The sequence below is a fragment of the Pholis gunnellus genome (genome assembly GCF_910591455.1).
Source record: "Pholis gunnellus genome assembly, chromosome: 1".
NCBI lineage: Eukaryota > Metazoa > Chordata > Actinopteri > Perciformes > Pholidae > Pholis > Pholis gunnellus.
Genome location: NC_136528.1, coordinates 20231458 through 20251043, shown reverse-complemented (window position 1 = coordinate 20251043; position 19586 = coordinate 20231458). Strand labels below are relative to the sequence as shown.

Here is a 19586-nt window from a genome sequence, read left to right as displayed (position 1 = left end):
TGGTTAGTTGATTTGTTTGGTTAGGCTGTGCTAAACATAACAAGGCAGTCCCCTCCCCAACTACTATCAGAACATAACCAAAGTATAATAGAACCATTAAACACTGTTACCAACCCTCATTCAAAATAATCCGTTGATTTCACCTCATCTCAAAATGCCACTGCAGCCCAAAGTATGTGCACAATGCACAAAATAATCATGTATACTCACTGGACACATCTTTTACTGAAACAGACACGATGTTGTAGTATTTGTATGTCGTACTTTATTTTCAAATTGTGCAAAACTTATAGAACCCTTCCCACAACTGTATAAAAACAAGACAATTAAAATACATTTAAACAATTTAATTATATCTTACTGCATTAAGGATTATTCAAAAACAGAAAAAACAGTATTTACAGTTCCCATAACTCTACAAAACGTTGAGAATTTCCCATAAAAATTCCCATATAGAAAAGACTGAAATGCCTAGCGTAGCAATAGGACTGAGGTAGAATAGAGATAAAGATTTTTTTTTTTCTTGGCCAGGTATTTGTGATATATTTACAGCCTTGTCGTGTACTTTGAAAACACTCTCTGTTTGCATGTTTTGCATCCTCAAGGAAACAAACAGAGTGACACTACTTAATGGTACAACTGGACACCACAGTCCTGAAATACAAATTAGACTGAAAGTCTGTTGAATTACTTTACATGGCAGATGCTTACTATACTACAATGTATTTTTTGTTTCTGTGCAGTTAAGAGACACAGCAGAAACACTGTAGAGACCTATGTCAAGACTAGTGTAGTAGACTAGTTTCTTTTTTTTTTAAACAAGAAAAGTATTCAACTCAGGACTGAAGCAATGGCAACGGTGCCTCAATCCAGTGTTGTGATAGACATTACAGGTGTCTGCATCTCGTCTACACTGCATAGTGTAAAAAAGTGAATAAACTGCAGTTTGATGATGAGATTCTTTAACACATTCACACACCTCAAGATATGGGCTAGTCTTGACACATAAAACTCTCTCTGACCTGAAACATGTGACACATTCATCTGTCTTAGGTGGGGAGGGGGCAAATTTAGCATTTTCATAAATCTTACAGAAACAAGAGAGACGAGAAGATGAGAAAATGAGAAAAGCACTAAGCAATAATAAATATGAAATGACTGCGTACTATCTGTAACATGTTTACTGTCTGCGATCGTTATTTAATACATGTACAATGAGGCCACCATTCTGAGGAGCCATCTGCAGCTACCATATGCTACGTATTAAACCTAGCAATGTAACACCTTCACTAAATCACCTCCACATGTCTGGGACTGTTTGTGAAACCAGTCTTCTTAAGGTAAACATAATCTATGTACAGCCTGCTGCTGCCCGTATACACTTCCAATTACCTCCCTATTTCCTCCCCTTTTGTATCTTGTATATTTTGCTTGACAAGTTCTGGTCTACCCAGCCAACAAAACACCCTCACTCACAATGAGCCGAACACTTAACTTATAAATACAATCTAGACATAGATTTGGTTTCACAGGCCAAATCCTCAAGAGCAAAAATGAAAGACTATCCGGTGAGCAGAGAAAGGCAATGAAATGAAATATAAAATTAGAATAGACATAAAAATGTTAATTTATGGTACAAAATAAAAAATATCATACATTCTGTACACGATGATTAAATACAGTGTGATCAGTATACATTCCGGTGTAAGAAAACCAATCTGAATTTGTAATAGGAACATCAATGTAAACATAATACTTTCAGCAAAACATGTCCAAATCAGAACTTCCAGCACCAGCTGGTCAAAGCATCATAATATGTAAAAACATTCTGTATTCACAGATAAAGTAAGTATGTAGACATATCTATATCTGGGTGGCTATTGTTTAAGGAGAAAGAGGGAATCTGCTGGGACTTTCTGTTTCCATTGAAGGCACAGAGACAGATTAACAGCCATGGTATCCAACCTGTGGGCACGTCCTGCTCTTCAAGAGCAGCTGAGGTGACTCTGTTGGTCTCAGGGATTCTGATCAGAAGTCTCACTCCCTCACAGCAAAGACTCGGAAAGAGCCTCCCTCTATGTTGCTCTTGCTGCAAACAAGCAATACAGAAAACATGTTACATTTGGAAACCGCAAATACAGACGCAACACAGGGCACTCCAGTTATTTTGTACTTAATTTCCATAAAGGCAGGGAATTGTGAGAAATGTATTGAAGAAGAATTATCAAAATTGAAACAGCAGAGGCCGAGTTATCCTGAATTCAATCCCTAGTTTTACTCTGAATCCTTAATGACATCATCAGGGTTAACTCTCACAGGAGAATTCACAAAGAATGGAGAAGGTCCGATTCACAAAAGATATTGCTCTAATCATATGTGCATTTCGGACTTTTTTTAGCATCAGATTGCAATTATCCTCGTGGCAAAAAACACAGTAGGCAGAACAATGGCACAGAGAAAAAGAAAAAGAAAAATCTTCAGATCGCGAGCTACAAGTCCTGACTGATGCAGATGCATTCCTCAAAACTTCAGACAAGGAATTTAAACGAGAAAAGAGAGAAACCGTATTTGGGACGTAATGTTCCAGTCTGTCAGTGCTGTTGGTGTTTTCAAACGCACATCTTCAAACTTAAAGAGGTCTGGGTGTGACACCCCTTAAAATTCAGTTACCACCAACTCTCTGAAGACACTAATAGTTTCACTGTAGCTGCATGTGGCTATTAGCGCTGATCTTTGTGAAGTGGAATGTTTTTGCAATAAGGCTCATTTGCATGGAAAGGGGCAGATGTTTTGCTAAATGTGTGCATATAATCTAATTTAAATAGCACAGGAGCAACAAGACGCTATTTGCTTGGCAGCGCAGTTAGGGGTGCATTTCACCCTTTAAGTGTACCTAAAAAAAGCTTCCTTTTGTGAATTTGACCCTCAAACTTTGTAAATCCCCATCTAAATCTACAGGCGACATTATATATCTGTGTTCACACAATCATGGTGTTCACAGCATCTTTCTAAATGGCATGTTGGCAGTATGACTCATTGTTGTCGTATATCCGAGTCCTTTTCAAGCTACCACATGTGTTAAACTTGATGACTTTATAATTGCTTCACTGGCGGAGAGACCTTGAAGCTCTGCCATAATCAATAATCATGATGGGCCTGTGCGATTGGTATCAGATCACAGATAATTGTCCATATAGGAAATCCCTGACTAAGTGGCTGACAGCATTTCCATCCTCGAGTAATCAGATAGGCTGTGATTACTTCCCCAGCAACAGTCCAAACTGGCCACCCTGCCATGATGTTGGCACATGGCACGGGCTCTCTCTCAGCCGTTTATTGACCTCCTATCCCAGTGCCCTGAGTGGGGCCTTCGCAGTTATGCATTAGATTTCATAGTAGTCCGTCTTGGATTATTTTGGCCACTCAGCACTTTGCACACTCAATTGAAATGCCTGAGTAAAGTAAGCAAAGATCCCATGTGTGGCCCATCCACACACCAAACCACACCATTACTCTTTCAACCTCACATGCCATCAGGACTGCCCACATGGGCTTCCTTGCCTAAGCGTAGTCCGCTGGAGCCGGCCACAGCCATGAGAGCGATGTGAGAAACATGCAGGGAACCCACTACATGCAGTATTACAGGAGACATAAATCAAGGTATTGTTTGGCGAATAAAAGCACCTTTCTCAGGCATTTTATAGATACTCTTGTTAAATGTACTTGTCTAATTTTAAGACAAGCTCCATGTTTTCATTTCAGTTGTGTCTCAAGGCTTTCTTTACCACACTCCCATGGGTCAAATATTAAACCCTGAGCTAAGCTCAGATAAATATGATCTACACATGTCTACACATTATATAACCTCCAACATGCAATTCAGTTTTAAACTGACTTTAATTAGATATTCTTTTATATTTTTTTCAAACACCTTTAGCACTTACATGCATGCTTATTGTGAACATAGTTAAACCTGGAGATCTGGCCCCATCTCAATTTTGTTTAGCAATTTAAATAAATTTGGTGGTGTGTCCATTGAAGGCTGTTTACCCCAGTAGTTAGAGAAAGGATCAGGAATGGGCACTAGCTAGCTAGCTACCCAGTTACATTCAATAAACAGTTGTAAGTCGTCATACAGAAATAACACTTTTTAAATCCACATATTTCTTTGCTCAACGTAAAAACAAATTTGAGTTAGCTGCAAACCGCTATGGCAGCATTCGTGTTATCTACATATGAATTTAGCATGACAGATCTGTCCCTCGCTATGATTGGTTAGACCAAAACAAAACAAAATAGGTACTCGTCTAGCATGAACACAGTCAGGCTGAATGTACCCCATTAAACACGATGGCTATTCAAAGCCCCTACACACCGAGTGACCACCCAAACAGGTGTTCTCAATCTTGCCTAATTAGACATCTTCTTATGACTCTGTGGTCGTGTGCAGACTTGACTCTCCTGTTTGCTTTGATACACCTGTTAGGGTGGGACCCTATATATTTTTATCACACCATTTATTGTAGTCAGTATGCTGACCTTGCGTAAATCCAAGCATAATTCAGTTTGAGAGACCTTGCTAGCGGTTTGGGAAAATATAATGCCATTATTCGGGGATCCTATACCACCAAACCAAACATACTACTGACTCCTATAAGACTTTAGCAGATGACATGCTCCACTCCTCAACCTGCAACCGTGGCAGATTGATTAGGTGCTTGTACATGTGTTATTAGCGTTAATGTGTTAATAACAAATTCCCACACTTCCCCAGGCTTTACTGATAGCATTCATCACAAGGAAGGAGGCTTTACAGTTTCGCAGCTGTCAAATGATTGTTTGTTGATAGAATTTGCCACACGCCACATGAATGGTTATTCTTATTTTTAGGTTTAAAAAAAAAAGAAGCTTCTCTTGAATACTCTACAGCCAGACTGCTCGGAGCCAAATCTAAAAATATAGATTTCTGGAACGCTGACTATCTCTGTTGTCACTATGGTAACCTACAACTATTTGACGTGGTGCCTTAGCAATTTATCTTTGTACCTTTTGTTATTGTGCAACAATCCTCATCAGGGAAAGGTAATTACAGTAAAAATAGTTCAACAAAAAAAAATGAAGTAAGTACCTCTCAGACTGGATGCCATTTTTCAGGACTCCAGCATAGTACTTTCTCTTGTCCAGTGGCAGAACATCCACAAAACCGCCATCTGCTTTGATTTGCCCTGCATGGATGGCTGATTTACAAATACTGGAGCTCTGTGAGGATAACATTAAGCAAAGAGGAGAAATACTTTTACAGCCTTTTTCACGACATGAATAGCTTTTCAATTCCTTTATTATCAAATACAGCACAAAATATAGTGCAGTAATCCACAGACACACACACACACACACAAGCGTTTGTTTCACAATCCGAGCCAGCACAACAGACTGTAAGCGCTTATCAACAGTCTGGAGCAGAATCATTCATTTCTAGTCTAAACACAGAATACACCCCAACAACACTTCTCACCAGATGGTTTATGTCTCATTTATAACCAACATCCAGCTTCTACGCCACTGTAGAAACACATTTGCGTGCCTGAGATTGCAAACCTTTCCTGGGCACATTTGCTATGAGCCACACGGCTGCCTTATTCTGTGACCGTTGTATGACTTTTAAAATCTCTGGGGAACTGTGATTTATGTCCAGCCGGACGTCATCTAAGGTCTGTTTCCAAGATAATACCCCATGTCGCATTTAACACTGTGCAAAACTGGCAACTCCAAAATAATCCACAAGAGTGACGGGAATTTCTACAAACTGTTCATCTGACGAATTTAGCCTGGAGGGAACATTACAATGACTAATCTACTCTGAACATGATTTAGGCGACTTCGGAGGGATGATGTAAACCAGTTTCATGAAACCGTTTGTCTCCTATCTCTGAAACACAAGCACTGACCCCGAGATAACACTTGAATAAGCATCTGAGTGGTCCGGCCCCATGCTGGATGATACATCCCTGGCAGTCTCTGGCTTACCTCACCATGACTCCCATTGAGCCACAGTCATACTCTGATTTAATGGCTTTCCATGCTTTACAAAGCCTGGAAAGTCACTCTAAATGAACCATGCTGCAGATCCAGATTTATTTTCAATAAATAATACATCAAATGCATTCATGATTCCTGATCAAGGTCCTTCAGAACATGCAGATCCAGAACAGTGTTTAACTTACTTCGGTGTAGACGTTGTTTCCAATTACAGGCGACCAATAGGAAGGCTCAGTTTTGCAGTTGGGCGGACAGAAGATCCTGAGAAACAGATTGGATATAAGTATACATTTGCAGCAACAGATAAAGGTCACATTAATACAAATATGTTTTAACACATTACTTTCTATTTAGCATTTATAAGCCCTACATAGTTTTACATTGTTTATCATACAGTATAATAAAGTTGTAAGGAGTTATAAGAATATCACTTATGGGTGCAACTGTAAAGCAGAACCTTTAATTGGCTCATCATATGCTTTAGAGAATGATAAAATGGTGGATGTAAGGAGGCACCTTGGACAGTGTGAGTTGCGCGTTTTGAAAGGGCAGATTTCAGCCACTGTGGTGTAGCAGTCAGCAGTCATTTCTGTCACACAGAGAGAAGAGAAAAACACTTATTATACCCAATATCTGTTGTCTGACTGTGTGAATCTAAATGCAACCATAAGTCAAAGCTCTTCTTAAAAACTGTGTCTCACTTACCTTGCACTCTGGCCACCTCAAAGGCATTACCGTGTTTATATTTACTGTAAAATACAACACAGTGTTTAGAAAATAGGAAAGAAAATGGTTCCCAGGAAATTTCGTTATTGCATAAGATGTGAATCATAGTGAACCAGCAAATGTAATGCAAATGCAACTTATTTGGAAAAATCAGGTCCAACATCTACCTGGAGGACTCAATGCCATTCTTAGTGGCTTTGACAAAGAATGGAATCTTGTCCATCCTTGTAATGTCGACCACTCCTCCGTTGTTGTCAATGACACCAAAATGAATAGCAGCACGGCAAATACTTGATTGCTGAAACAATTAAAAAAAATTAACAAATATTAATTTGCAGTATAAATTGTTGCATGATGCAAGATGTTTGTTTCATGTTGGACATACTCACCACGTCGTAAAAGAGTGTTCCCCAAACTTTCCCTTTCTTATTCAGACAGTTAGCAGGACATGTATATCTGCAGAGTCAGAAAATGAGAGGGAGACAAGAGTGAGTTATAATATGTCAGAATAAATAAGACTTATTTTGTGCACATTCGAAAAAATAACCTAACCTGTTGCAGGTAGTGCCTCTACACTTATCTCGCAGTCTAGTCTCACACTTGATGTGTTGCGCTGCAAAAATACCATCATCAATTAGTGAAGAAATGTACAAAACATGAATGTTTATAGTTATTTTCAATCATTCCTGCAGCTACCAAGAAAGGTGTTGCTGGGAGTCTTTGAAGATGGCGTCCTTGGTGTGTTGGGCTTAGGAGCGGAGGGTTTGGATGATGTTTTTTTGGGAGCAGATGCTTTAGGTTTGGTGGCAGGTTTGGGGGCAGGTTTGGCGGTGGTACGAGGTGGCAGTGGAACCTGAGGCTTCTCCACCTCATTCATGTCCTCTGTCTCTGAGCGCTGAGAGTCTTTAGACGGACAAACAGATCAGGGCTCAGGTTGGTAGCATGTTGAATGTTAACATCTTTGAATGAAAACCATGTGGGTTTGCTCACCTTTGTAGCATTGGTTATTCCTACATCCTCCTCCATAGCTGGGAGGACACTGGGAACAAGGGCGGCCGTGCTGGTATGGAGCCTCACCGATCCAGTTGCCCCTGCAGAAGTGAACAGTGGACAGCTTGACGAAGGTGGAAATTAATCATCAGTCAAGCGTCACTGGGCTCATTGCACTCTTTGTCCATTGTCAACACTCCTAATAGTCATTAATCCCACTAACTAATAAAAACCATCGTTGTCTCTCAGGCAATTACATCCTGTGGGTCGTCTGGAAAACAAGCGCCTGCTCTGCTCTTATTTTTCTTTCCCCATGCTACATTATTATTCTTCTATTCTGAATTCTGGAAGAATTTTAATGGCTACAATATGCCATACAAATATATTGGACAACTTGTGCTACATATCTGTAGTGCAGCTATCTTAGGGGTACACGCTGCAGCATTTGTCAGCACCGCAAGGAGGAAGAATGTAAACACAGAAGAGAAAAGAGCAGAAGTGTTGATGAACAGTGGAGGAAAACTGAGCTTACTTTGGGGAATAGTTGCACACAAGGTAAACAGCGTTCTCCCATGTGTCTCCCCACACGTTCATAGTTGGACACACGTGCACAGCACAGCCCACTCGGCTAGTGGTTGCCCAGACCAGCTGTATAGAGGGAAATAAAAGAGTAGTCAAAGTTAGGATGAACAACTGTAATTATCTGACACAGCAGAGTAAACTGAGCCCATTGTTCCATCAGTCATTCCAGATTGGCAGTCACGATTAATGGGGCCACTGGGACTTCCAGGACAGCTTGGTCTGTTATTCTACCCCAGTTAGATGGACGTTGGGTGGATGAACCCAGTTTGCCCTCTGTGACCCAATCATGATAATTTTCATCACCCTGATAGAAGTGGATAAAAATGGAAGTTCTTAATATCTTAACTTTGAAGAAACAGCATTCTGCCAAGGCTCAAAACGGTCCAAGGTAAAGAGAAATGCCAAATTAAACGGAAAGCTGCGGCAGGAGTGTTCCAGATGAATGATGTGCCATTTGACGGTGAATACAACACAGCATGTTCCATAACTCCTCCTCACTTTCCTCCCAAACTCTGAAACATGTGCGCTCTCCCTGCTCAGGAATGTTTATCTTTTCCCTGGTACAGTTAGAAGCCACTGGAAGCAGTGAGTCAGCACACAGACTGATTTGTGCTGACTCAGCTGAGTGCTGGTAGTTAAGCTCAATCTGTACACTCTAACTCCACAGGGTCTAGCATTTCTCCACAGAAGTAGTAATGGAGTATGGCTGCCTGGACAGCAGGTATAGCAGCACTTCCAGCCAATGAAAGATAGAGACAAGGTGATGATGCTCAGATTTGGCATCGTCTCCGATCTGCAGCATCTTCAGAATAATCCAGGTCAAGCAGTCACTGGTGTCTGGTGTGTCTGAAAATGACTACCAGATGGCAGTGATCCGGTTTCAGGCTGAAGGCAGAGGGAGGAGTCTGGATGTTTCGGTAAACTCATCCCAGCAGCTACAAAGTAAAGTCTAGGGGAAGAGGTGGCCAGCTCACCCATTTCTGTTTCCTTTTGATTGATTTCTTCATGTTCTCATCCACTCTTCTCTCTGTCTATTATGTGCTTCTGATTTTCCTTTCCTCCTTAGCTGTCTACAAGTCACTATATCCAGGTATGTCATTCAATCCCTCAGTTCCTCCACAACTGCGACAATAAATACTACAGGGTGCACACCACATGTTGTATCCCGGCAACACCTGCCAAGTAATATGTTCCATATTACAGATAAAAGAAGGCACATGACCTGATACTAAACAGATTGTATCATAAATATGGTAGAGATTACAGCGTAGGTTTCAAAAAGAAGTTGAAAAATATATTTCAACCTAAAATAACACCTAGCACACGCCACCTTTTCAGCTTCCTGCAGTAATTGATCGATTTTAGAGTGAGCTTATAACTCACTGCCAAGTAGGGATATCGCCATACAAGAAAAAAACAAAAACAAAACAACCTCATGTACTTCAATGCATACTCATTTTTGTGAATTCATCAAATGATCCCCTGTGATCTGCCTCAAGTTTCTCGCCAAAATCAAAATTTTACAAGATTACATTTGAACACATAATAATGTTATAATTTACCTTCGCCCAATAATAATTTTTACTGAGAAGAGCTTGAACGCATTATAATGTAACTCAATGCAACCTCTGTCAACGTTAGCTGTTAGCTTTGTTATTTAAAGTTAAACAGGACTGTGCTGCCCAGCGATTGCTAACAGCTAATATTACTAGCTCTCTTTCTGCTGAGTTCAACACTGACTTGTTGTCCACAATGAAGCATTATCAGGGAACTTTTCGATCATGACTGGAAGTTGTAAGAGTCGGACAATGATTTTAGCGGTTCTCATGACATCCCTACTGCCAAGTGCTTAGTTATAGGAGTACTCCACCGATTTAGCTTTGCAGTTCTATAAATCTGAATAGAACAATACCTATATAAAACTGGATAGTGCAGAAAACAATGAAGCCGAACCAAAGATTTTGATTGGAGCCCTGCTCTGTTTTCTTTTCTTATTCATCTCACCTGGGTGTAATGGGTACACATAGGCCCAGAGCAGCGATCTGGACACCAAGGATTGCATTCCTGGGGGTAGGGATAGGTGTAGTCTTTCACTTCATCGTACCAGACCTGGACATGGAAGGCAGGAGAGCGGTATCTGTTGGACCCAAGTGCACGTGCACACACACACACACACACACACACACACACACACACACACACACACACAGACAACAGTAGGCTCAGTCACACGCCGTCCAGGTACCAGGGGCAAAGGGAAATATCTCCGGGAGTTGCCAGGTGCTCTGGCTAGACTTGAGAATCACTGCATGAACCTCGCTGCCCTTTCTCCTCCTCCTTTCAGGCCTCAAATGATGATTCTGAATTGGCACACAGAACTGTGTTCCCCCTCCTTAACAGGGGAAATCAAATCAGCTTGAAAAAAAAAAAAGAATCAGAGCAAACGTAAACATGGCTCCACAGCCAAACAAATCTGTTCATGCTCTTGTTATAAACATCTCTTTTTACGGTATTGAAAAGTGCTGAGCTTCTAAATGACTGAGTAGAGGGGGAGTGGAAAAAAAAGACTCCACATCAGGGTTTGCTGGCACAGGAAGAAAAGAAGGGAATAGCGGGGGAGGAAAAGGGCTGTGAGAATGGGAGCAGATTCCTGCAAGGGCACCTGCTGCGATAGACATACACTGTCGTGCACAGATGTGTACTGTGTCTGGTGTCTACTCGGACGCACACATTCTCAGTCTCAGCATCAAGCTTAATAGGCTAGCACTGGGTAACACCACCCATGATGCTTGTGCTTCACACATAACAATGGACCAATATTTTATTAAAGGATCAGCAGTCATCACTGTAGTTTACAGGAAACAACTTCCACTTGCAACATTGACATCTCAGACTATACTTACGATAAGTACATAGAAAATCTGTATGACTATGACTATATTGATTATGGGACAGAACAACTCTAAACTAAATAAATAGAAAACTGAAACGTACGAAAAGTCCACAAGAGGCCACAGTCAGGCTATCGACTCTGTAAGGCTGTACATAGGGAAAACGGTGCTTTGAGCTAAATGTTAACGTCAACATTGATTTATTTAAAATCCTAAAATGCAGATGCTAAGCAGGTATTATGTTTACCATGTTCCCCATCCCTATATCACCTTCCTGGACAATAATCTATTAATTAACAACTTATTACACATCTTATAATGAATTTGCAACATTTCTTACTGCAGTAATATAAACAAAAAAAGGCAAACAGCAGTCATAGGGACGTGGGTCTTATAAATGTGTTGTAACTTGTGTACAAAGCATTAGTAAATGCTTAACTAACCAATAATACAACTTTTAGCAAGAATGTGTAAACCCTTTTTGGTCTCTTATCAGAAAACGGTACAGATACATATGTATTCTTGAAAAACACATACTATAGCTGACTGACTATGTGTGTTATGTTATTGCATCTCACCTTCCCCAGTGAACAGCCAGGTTTTGTCCAATAGACATGAGCAGGTCATGCGGTCCATGGTCCCACTGACACTGCTCTGCCCACTGAGTGGCAGATCGCTCCAACTCATCATCCCAAACCTGGACACGTAAAGTAAAACATAGTTTCTCACAAGTAATACACTGCTTTAGACACCAATAAGAAGACTTTGCAACATTCACCTGCTGCATCTACAACAATATAAAGCATTATAACCCACATCTTGTTCAGTTGGTACCTAACCACTTGTTCAAGGCCTCTACTTCTGCACTTCCTTCCTTCCCAGTGAGCTGAAACTGAGTACAACGTTAACCTTTGACGGTGACATTTGAGTGGGGCAGCTGGCGCCTGGCCCTGGTCCACTACAAATCTCCAGCAATCACAGCTGAATTATCCAGATTTCCACATTGGGTTTCTTTACAGCGGTGGAGAGCAGGGTGGAAAGGGGAGAAGACACCTGACTCTCTGAGTGGATGAGGCGCTGTGAGGGGAGGGAGGACTGCATACAGCACGGCCCCTCAAAGCACATCTCTTCAGTAAATTTCCAGCCTTTTGGTGGTCGCTAAAACATGCACACGCAGACACCACTGTAACGCCAAACACCCATTCACTAACACAAACACACACTGCCTGTTCGCTGGAATTTGAGAGAGCACTGGGCGGAGTAAATCTTCAGACACTTTCCTTCCCTGCTATAACCGCACTCCAGAGACACACCAGCCGCCACTGCTTCTCTCAACTTCATGGACCTCGTGGTTTTCTATAACCTCCTGTGTGTCTCAACAATAATCCCTCTTCCACTTTACTCATTGATGTGCCACGTTGTCCTAGGATTTTCCCTTTATAGCCAAATTCTCGCTGTTTTCCTTTGACCCAGCCCCCAACTCGCTCTCCTTTCTTCCCCAGCGCTGAGCTGCTTTCAGGTTGGACAAAGTCAGTCTTATTATCCTCCTTGTAAAAGAGCAGCACAGCAGGCTGGCAACAGCTTGCTGTCATGACTGCATGTTTCCAGCAGAGAGGAAAAAGCTTGTTTTTATTTCAGCAAAAACACTTTAAACTCTTATCACAGCCCCATTTGTGAGGTTGCTGACACATTAAATTGAAGTTCTTTGTGAGGTAAAGCTAAAGATTACAGTGGATACATTTGAATCATCTTGAAGAATAATAGCAGAATAAGTAATTGGGACTTGTCTCACCATGTACTCCATGTTTGAGGCAGTGGGGTGAACGGAGCCCCTCAGCTTGTTGTGCAGCTGAAGGATCACCTCACGGTCTGACCAGGGGATGGCACGTCGGGTCCTATTGCCAGCTGTGTTGCTGGGGCTGTCCTGGTTTGCTGCGTCCTCGTAGCGGCTCAGCAGCTGCCTGAGCTCATTGGAGTCCGGCAGGAAGAGGGAAGCTGACTCACTGACGCACAACAGCAGGAGGGAGAAGACAGGGATCCAGGTCATGGCAGCGCAGGTCATTCTGACACTTCAGCTGTCTGGGTTGAACTTTCAGACTGCAGTGGACAGGCAGTTTGTGTTTAAAGTCCCAGACACAACCTGCAGAGAGGACATATTGAATGAGTCTTTTCCTACTGTGAGAGTCAACAAAGCAGAGTACAGATTACTCAATGAATGGAGTTTTTTTCTATCACCAAGTTGTGCATTTATTGGGGCTGGGATAAAATATTGATGTGGAAATGTAAAATTCTCCATTCTTTAAGTTGTATTGTGTTATCTTGTGTACTGGCACACAGTCTATGATGATGAGGCAAAGTAAACTGAGAGTCCTCTCTCATCTCTGGACATTTTATTCTCAGATGTTCTGCTTTCTGTCAGTTCAGCTTTTTGCCAGTTTGTGGTTGTTGTATGAAAACTCTTAACAGGAACACAAAAAGAATCTGATGCCATCCAATGCAGCAGCCACGCAATAAGTCTTTCTCTTGTGACGCTTTGCATGTTCAGCAATTGCTTACACTGAGGTGTAAACAGTTCACGTGTCTGGTCCTTTTGAAGCTGTATGGGTGCTGTTGAATTGGAAAACTATATTGTTATTTTAAGTTACTATCTCAATTTAAGAGCTATGTTTTCCTCTGTCTCTATCAGATACTGTGGTGAACCATAGATGCGTCTTGCAACATATTGTGCTTCCCAGATATGATTATGATCCTGTTAATATATTGTGACATCATATTGTTACATTAGAGTGAACCTCTTGTGACCCTCATGTTATAGTTATTTACCACGGACACAAAAATAATATGGACTGTACCACAATTAAGCAACCAGTTAGCTTCTGTATCCAAAAGATAAACTCTGTCTAAATGAATTGGAGCATTCAGGACTCAGTTTACTGAACCTTCACTGCCTGATTTGCATAGTTCAAGTCCTTTTAAGAGCCTTTTTGCATAATAATAATAATATGGCTTTAACAGTACCTGTTATAAAGAGCATTTTAAGCTTCACCAGCAAATCTGACTCTGACCTTGGGCTTGATGCACCTTAATTATACTGAGAGAAACACTACCTCTCCTCGTCTCCTGACTCTGACTATTTTCTAACCAAACTGAGCAGTAGGTCGAGACAATGAGGAGGGAGACCTGAGTGCAGGTTGACAAGCTTTCACCCTGCTGAACCGCAAAACACTTTATTCCTGACACATCCAGGGGGGATATTCTGTAACTGACCGTACATCTGACCTCCCTCTGGAAGGCAACAAGCATTACGTCCAAGATTAGAGCTAAACCCAATTTCACAAAGTCACAAAGTTTTATAAAGAGAGAAGAGCAGTCCGTCAGCGTGATCAGAGAAGAAACAAATAATAAACCAAGCTCTGGCTCGGACTTTGCTCTCATCCTTGATTCCCTTCACCTCTTTCCATCTGGCTGAAAAGGTTTGAGGTCTGGCACCGGCTCTGTGTCAACATGCTGTACCAGCTCTGGGCACTGTGAACCGGCGGGCAGCTCAAGCACCACACCCTTCTCCTCTCCCCGTGCCCCCCTTTTCACACTGAACCTCTACCAACTTCTCTGTCTGGGCCCTTCTCATGGCTCTCATGAATTTTATACCAGAGTGACAGACGGAGCAGATGAATCGGACACACGTACATATCCACATCTTGTCTATGTGAACTGAGCCCTCTCTGCCACTGGCTGGCTCGGGTCTGATCTGAGGAGGGACTGACCTCCTCTCAGCCTCAGCACGAGGTTGACTATAAACACAACCCATGTCGCAATATAATTGTCTGATTTATATATTTTAATAGATGCTTGCTCACTTTTTCATTCCCTTTAAAAACTGACACAACACCAGTTATTATTATTTGTACAATGGCTGGCCTTAGAACTCTAAAATGCGTGTTGTTTTGGTGAAGTATGGGTTTTTATTGTCTTGATGACTTGAAATCTAGCATTACATTTTCCATAAAGGGAGCTGCTGCTCTCCCATTGACATTTGCTCAGTGAGGCTGCAGACTGCACTTTTACAGTGGCATGGTTTGTAACCCACAACTGAAATCATCTGAGTTCATATTGTAATACTAAATAAATTACAAAATTAAAATAGGCTTAGGGATACCAGTTTAGCTTAATATACAAATGGTATGTCAGTGATAATTTCTATTTAGTGATATCTGCACACAGTTTATCATATTTGTTTTGCATTACAGATATTGGTAAAACTGTGAATAATCAGCGTCTATCAACAGTAAAAAAAAAACCTGCTACACCTCAGCGTTACTGAAATCTAAAACACAATAAATTGCAAGTAAATGTATGTTTCATAATGCTCACCTCTGTCTTTCTCAAGTATCCAGTCGGAGCGGTTTCCTCTGCGCGCTGGAGAGCTGTATTATTTCCTTGTGAGAGCACCGGGCTGCTGCTTGTTGGCGGTGTTCCTGAAGCACACAGGAGCTGTGTAACTCCCGAGCAGCTCACAGTGCCTTATATAGAGAAGGAGACCCCTCAGGACCAGAGGAAAAAATGACTGTCTCTCCTCACTCCCCCACTCGCCAGCCTCCCTGAAGTCGGCAATGTTCTTGGCAAAGGGCGGGCAGTGTGCGCACGCTGACGAGCACCCTAATGTCAGGAAGAAAACTACAATTATCTTAAATCAGCAAGCTGTCAGACGAGTCAGCGGCAGGCAGTTAGATCATCACCTCTGAATCACGTTAGGGTGACAGTTACTTCCCAGATAATGTATCTTCACAACCAGCTGCAGACAGGGAGAACTAAAGTCACCCAAACTAAATAAAAAAAACAATAGATATTGTTCTTAAAATATGTGCAATACTTTTTAATGGGCACCATTTATAACGCCTATTTTGCTAATGCTTATAGATTAGTTAACAGCCATACAATATTTATGGTTCGGAAAAATCCATTTGCTGGAATTGATCATATAATTTGGTAAAACTGCAGTGATCCATGTTGATTAAGTCTGTAGCAGGGGGAAACCTCTGGTTCTGAAAAGTGCCTTAAACTTGATATCGTTCTAATAGCCAGCAGGGGGCGACTCTATAGACGTCTATGAGAGAATGACCCTTCTTCTCATTTGATTTATTACCCCAGTAAACATTGTAAACATGGGTTTATGGTTTCAATCGCTAGTTTGCAATTCTTCTTCAATGCAGCACGATGTTCATTTAGTAAAGTGTGATCCCATTAAGAGTAAAATAGAAGATAAAGCAGGGTACGCTTTAGGGCGTGGCTACCTTGTGATTGACAGGTCGCTACCAGGGTGTTGTCAGGTCTGGGAGCTGGTCTGCGTTTTCATCTTATAACTTTGACCCTTTCACAGAGTGTTTTCAGTTCATGAAAGTTAATCGTAACCTTTTTGGTTGCCTCTAAATGTCTTATTCTGCATTTGTCTATAATTAGCTCCACTTTGTGGGTTCAATCTGGTTGCAAAAAAAACAAGATGGCGCTGGTGTCTGTAGGTAAAGTTAGCAGGGCATTAATGGAGCAATATGATATTTTGAACCACTTGATGTTGCACAAGAGCACTGCTTCTCAGACCAAAACACATGAGCACGTCGCCCACATTTCTACCTTGCCTCTGCGTTTTTTTCCCCACACGCCCTGCACAGCACAGTCCTCTCAAAGCGGCCCCTGAAAACACAACAAGCCGAAGAGCTCAATACCCTTTTGCAAACAATGTCAAGTGACGACATAAGGTGCTCAATACAACTTCAGAGCATAGGCTTATCTATTGCCGTCACATGGCTCTCAACCCGATTGGCCGAGCCGGCAGCTTGCAGCTAACTGTGCAAGCGGCCGCTGTGCAAACAACGGCATCAGTGCTGACAAGAGCTAACAGTGTTAACCTGAAAAGGAACTGGAGGGTGGGTGCTCTGCTTCCGCGGCCAAGACATGGGTCAGGAGGGCTTTATCAGCTGTAACGGCTATATGAGCTCGTCAGCTATAGACAGACCCTCACATGAGCCAACATGCGAACGCACAGAGGGAGAGCGCCTTCATTCTCTGTTCAGGTAGATATTACTCCACTGTATCTTCACATAGCAAATCGTTTTTTGATGTTTCCTTTTTAATTCTGAATATCGCACAGATAACCTTTAAGAGTTGTAATCATCAGCCAGTTGTGCTGCTGGGAGGCTAATAACAGTGTTTTGTTCCAGATCATCTGCAGCTCTTTGGTCAAAGGGTGTAAAAAGTCATATGAAGTTTCCACAATCTGGTTATGGATTGCTTAGAACTAGTATGGAAAGTATTAGTAAATGATGTAATAACTATTAATAAAGTCATTAGTTAAACCTTCCTTGATACAGGGTGCCTTATTTGAAAATGGTTCGGACATTTGATTATTTACAGGACGAAATAGTGTTACTACTTGTGATACATTACAACGATCCACCAAGCAGTTACAAGACCATTTCTGTCATGATGTAACTAGACTTTCTTGTTTTGGGGTGACATTTCAACATATGTGTTTATCATATCCAAGTTTTTTTTCTAACCAACTAAACATGTTGCAGCACTTCAGTTACACAAGAAAGGAATCAGATCCTGATGGTTTTTGAGTTGGCTGCAGCTACCAAACAAAAACCCATCCAGATGTAGGAAATGAGAGCGAAAGATAACACCATATTACATATCATTTTACACATTACATAAAGTCTGTACACGTCACTGGTTGTGCTAATCAAGGGAAATCTTGATGAGCGAAACCTGCAAAACGTGTCCTCCATCACACATTTTACATCCCACAATTAAAACAAAATTCTACAATCTTCTTGCATTTAAGTTTGATTGGTTTTAGGGAACATGGCATAAAACATTTGAAAGGCCCTGCTGTGGATAACTACAGATCACCTGCTTCATCACTTGAAACTGTTGTCGGTAAATACAGTATTAAAACTCTTCACATACTTATAGGATATACGTGTTAGAGGATAAAGAGGCAAACAAGGATCTCCTGCTTTGAAAACAGGGATCATCACGCGTTACAAGGCTGCGTTATGACCCAACCAGTTCACATTTTATTCCATCATAAGCTTGATTTTTGTCTAAAAACATCACAGATATTTGCAAGAGCACGTCCACTCAGAAGGAATGCCGGTTTGGGCTCTGCCCTCAGTCAAAATACATGTTTAACAGGAAGTCTGGACCAACATGCATCTGCTACTCTTTCTTAAACGGTGGCTATGGACAATTCTTCATTTCAGTGAAATGATTTTCTTTATGCGATTGCAGGGATTGTACCAATCCAGAGACTCTAAAAATGGTGATATTTTGATATGCAAAATTATGTTAAGATCCTTCCAGATGTCTAATGCAGACCAGGGGCATTTTCATCCAACAATATGAGAACACTATAAGGCAAGTGTGTTTTCTCCATTGCCCTCAGAAATTACACAACATTTCAATTGGCTGCAGCTACCTTTAAAGATTGATTATCCAAACATGAACTCATCCAGATGTGATAATTTTACTGCCAACACAAAGTTCTGTTTTTGTGCATCAACAAGTTTACATGGAACATGAGAAACCGTTATTGCAGTCCCGGTTTACATTATCATGACGGAATCCAGGTTTCTGATCATCTGGTTGCAGATGTGCTTTGATTATTTAATATCTCGGCCACTTATTTCTGTACTGAGTTATTTCAACCGTTGAGGATGAAAACAGTTTGGTTTCTGGCTCTCTGAACTCTGCTGCATTCACCTGGAAACTCTTCGTCTGATCACTGATGATGGAAAACAATGGTGACATGCAACTCATGCTCTGCATTACTAAAGTCAGACTGTGTGCCTCTATTTCAGCGTGTTGATCATCTTAACATGATTTACCATGATTTTTTAGTCATTCTAATTAACTGCAATATTTGATATTGTTGCAGGGTAATGTTAAAGTCTAGAGTGCTTTATGACGTTTCTGATTTAAAGAACTGTAAACTTAACTTCCGACCACAATTAAGCAGGACCATCCACAAATACCAGGCAGATTATTTGTGCTCTGAAATTATTCTTAACTTATTCTTTGCAAACTATTTTTTTCCAAACATACAAATATGGAAGTCAACTCAATGGCTAACCTGTATAACGTCCTGTGTCACTGAGCTCTCTCTACCCGCCTTGTACTTTAAATAAAACATACGATTACCAGGCAATGGCCCAAAATGTGACTTAGTGGATTTTCAGGATTTCTTTTTTTGACTAAATCTCAATCTGCACTTCCCGATCCTGAGCAGCCCCTTGTGACAAATGTTATAATTGTGTTACTCACACTTGACTGTATCCAAATATCCAAGGGACAAGGGTT

General features: G+C 41.2%; 1 protein-coding gene across 1 annotated transcript; it reads right to left on the bottom strand.

The window, feature by feature from the left end:
- Positions 1-284: 284 nt before the first annotated feature.
- On the bottom strand, positions 285-13290 carry crispld2 (cysteine-rich secretory protein LCCL domain containing 2; the record flags this gene model as incomplete). The annotated part of the gene is made up of 14 exons (XM_079163305.1): positions 285-2089; positions 5129-5259; positions 6225-6300; positions 6556-6628; positions 6745-6788; positions 6933-7063; positions 7155-7221; positions 7318-7378; positions 7462-7668; positions 7756-7856; positions 8288-8403; positions 10342-10474; positions 11807-11925; positions 13021-13290. 14 exons carry the CDS (start codon positions 13288-13290, stop codon positions 2038-2040), a joined length of 1581 nt encoding a protein of 526 aa, XP_079019431.1. The 3' UTR covers positions 285-2037.
- Between the last annotated feature and the right edge of the window lie 6296 nt (positions 13291-19586).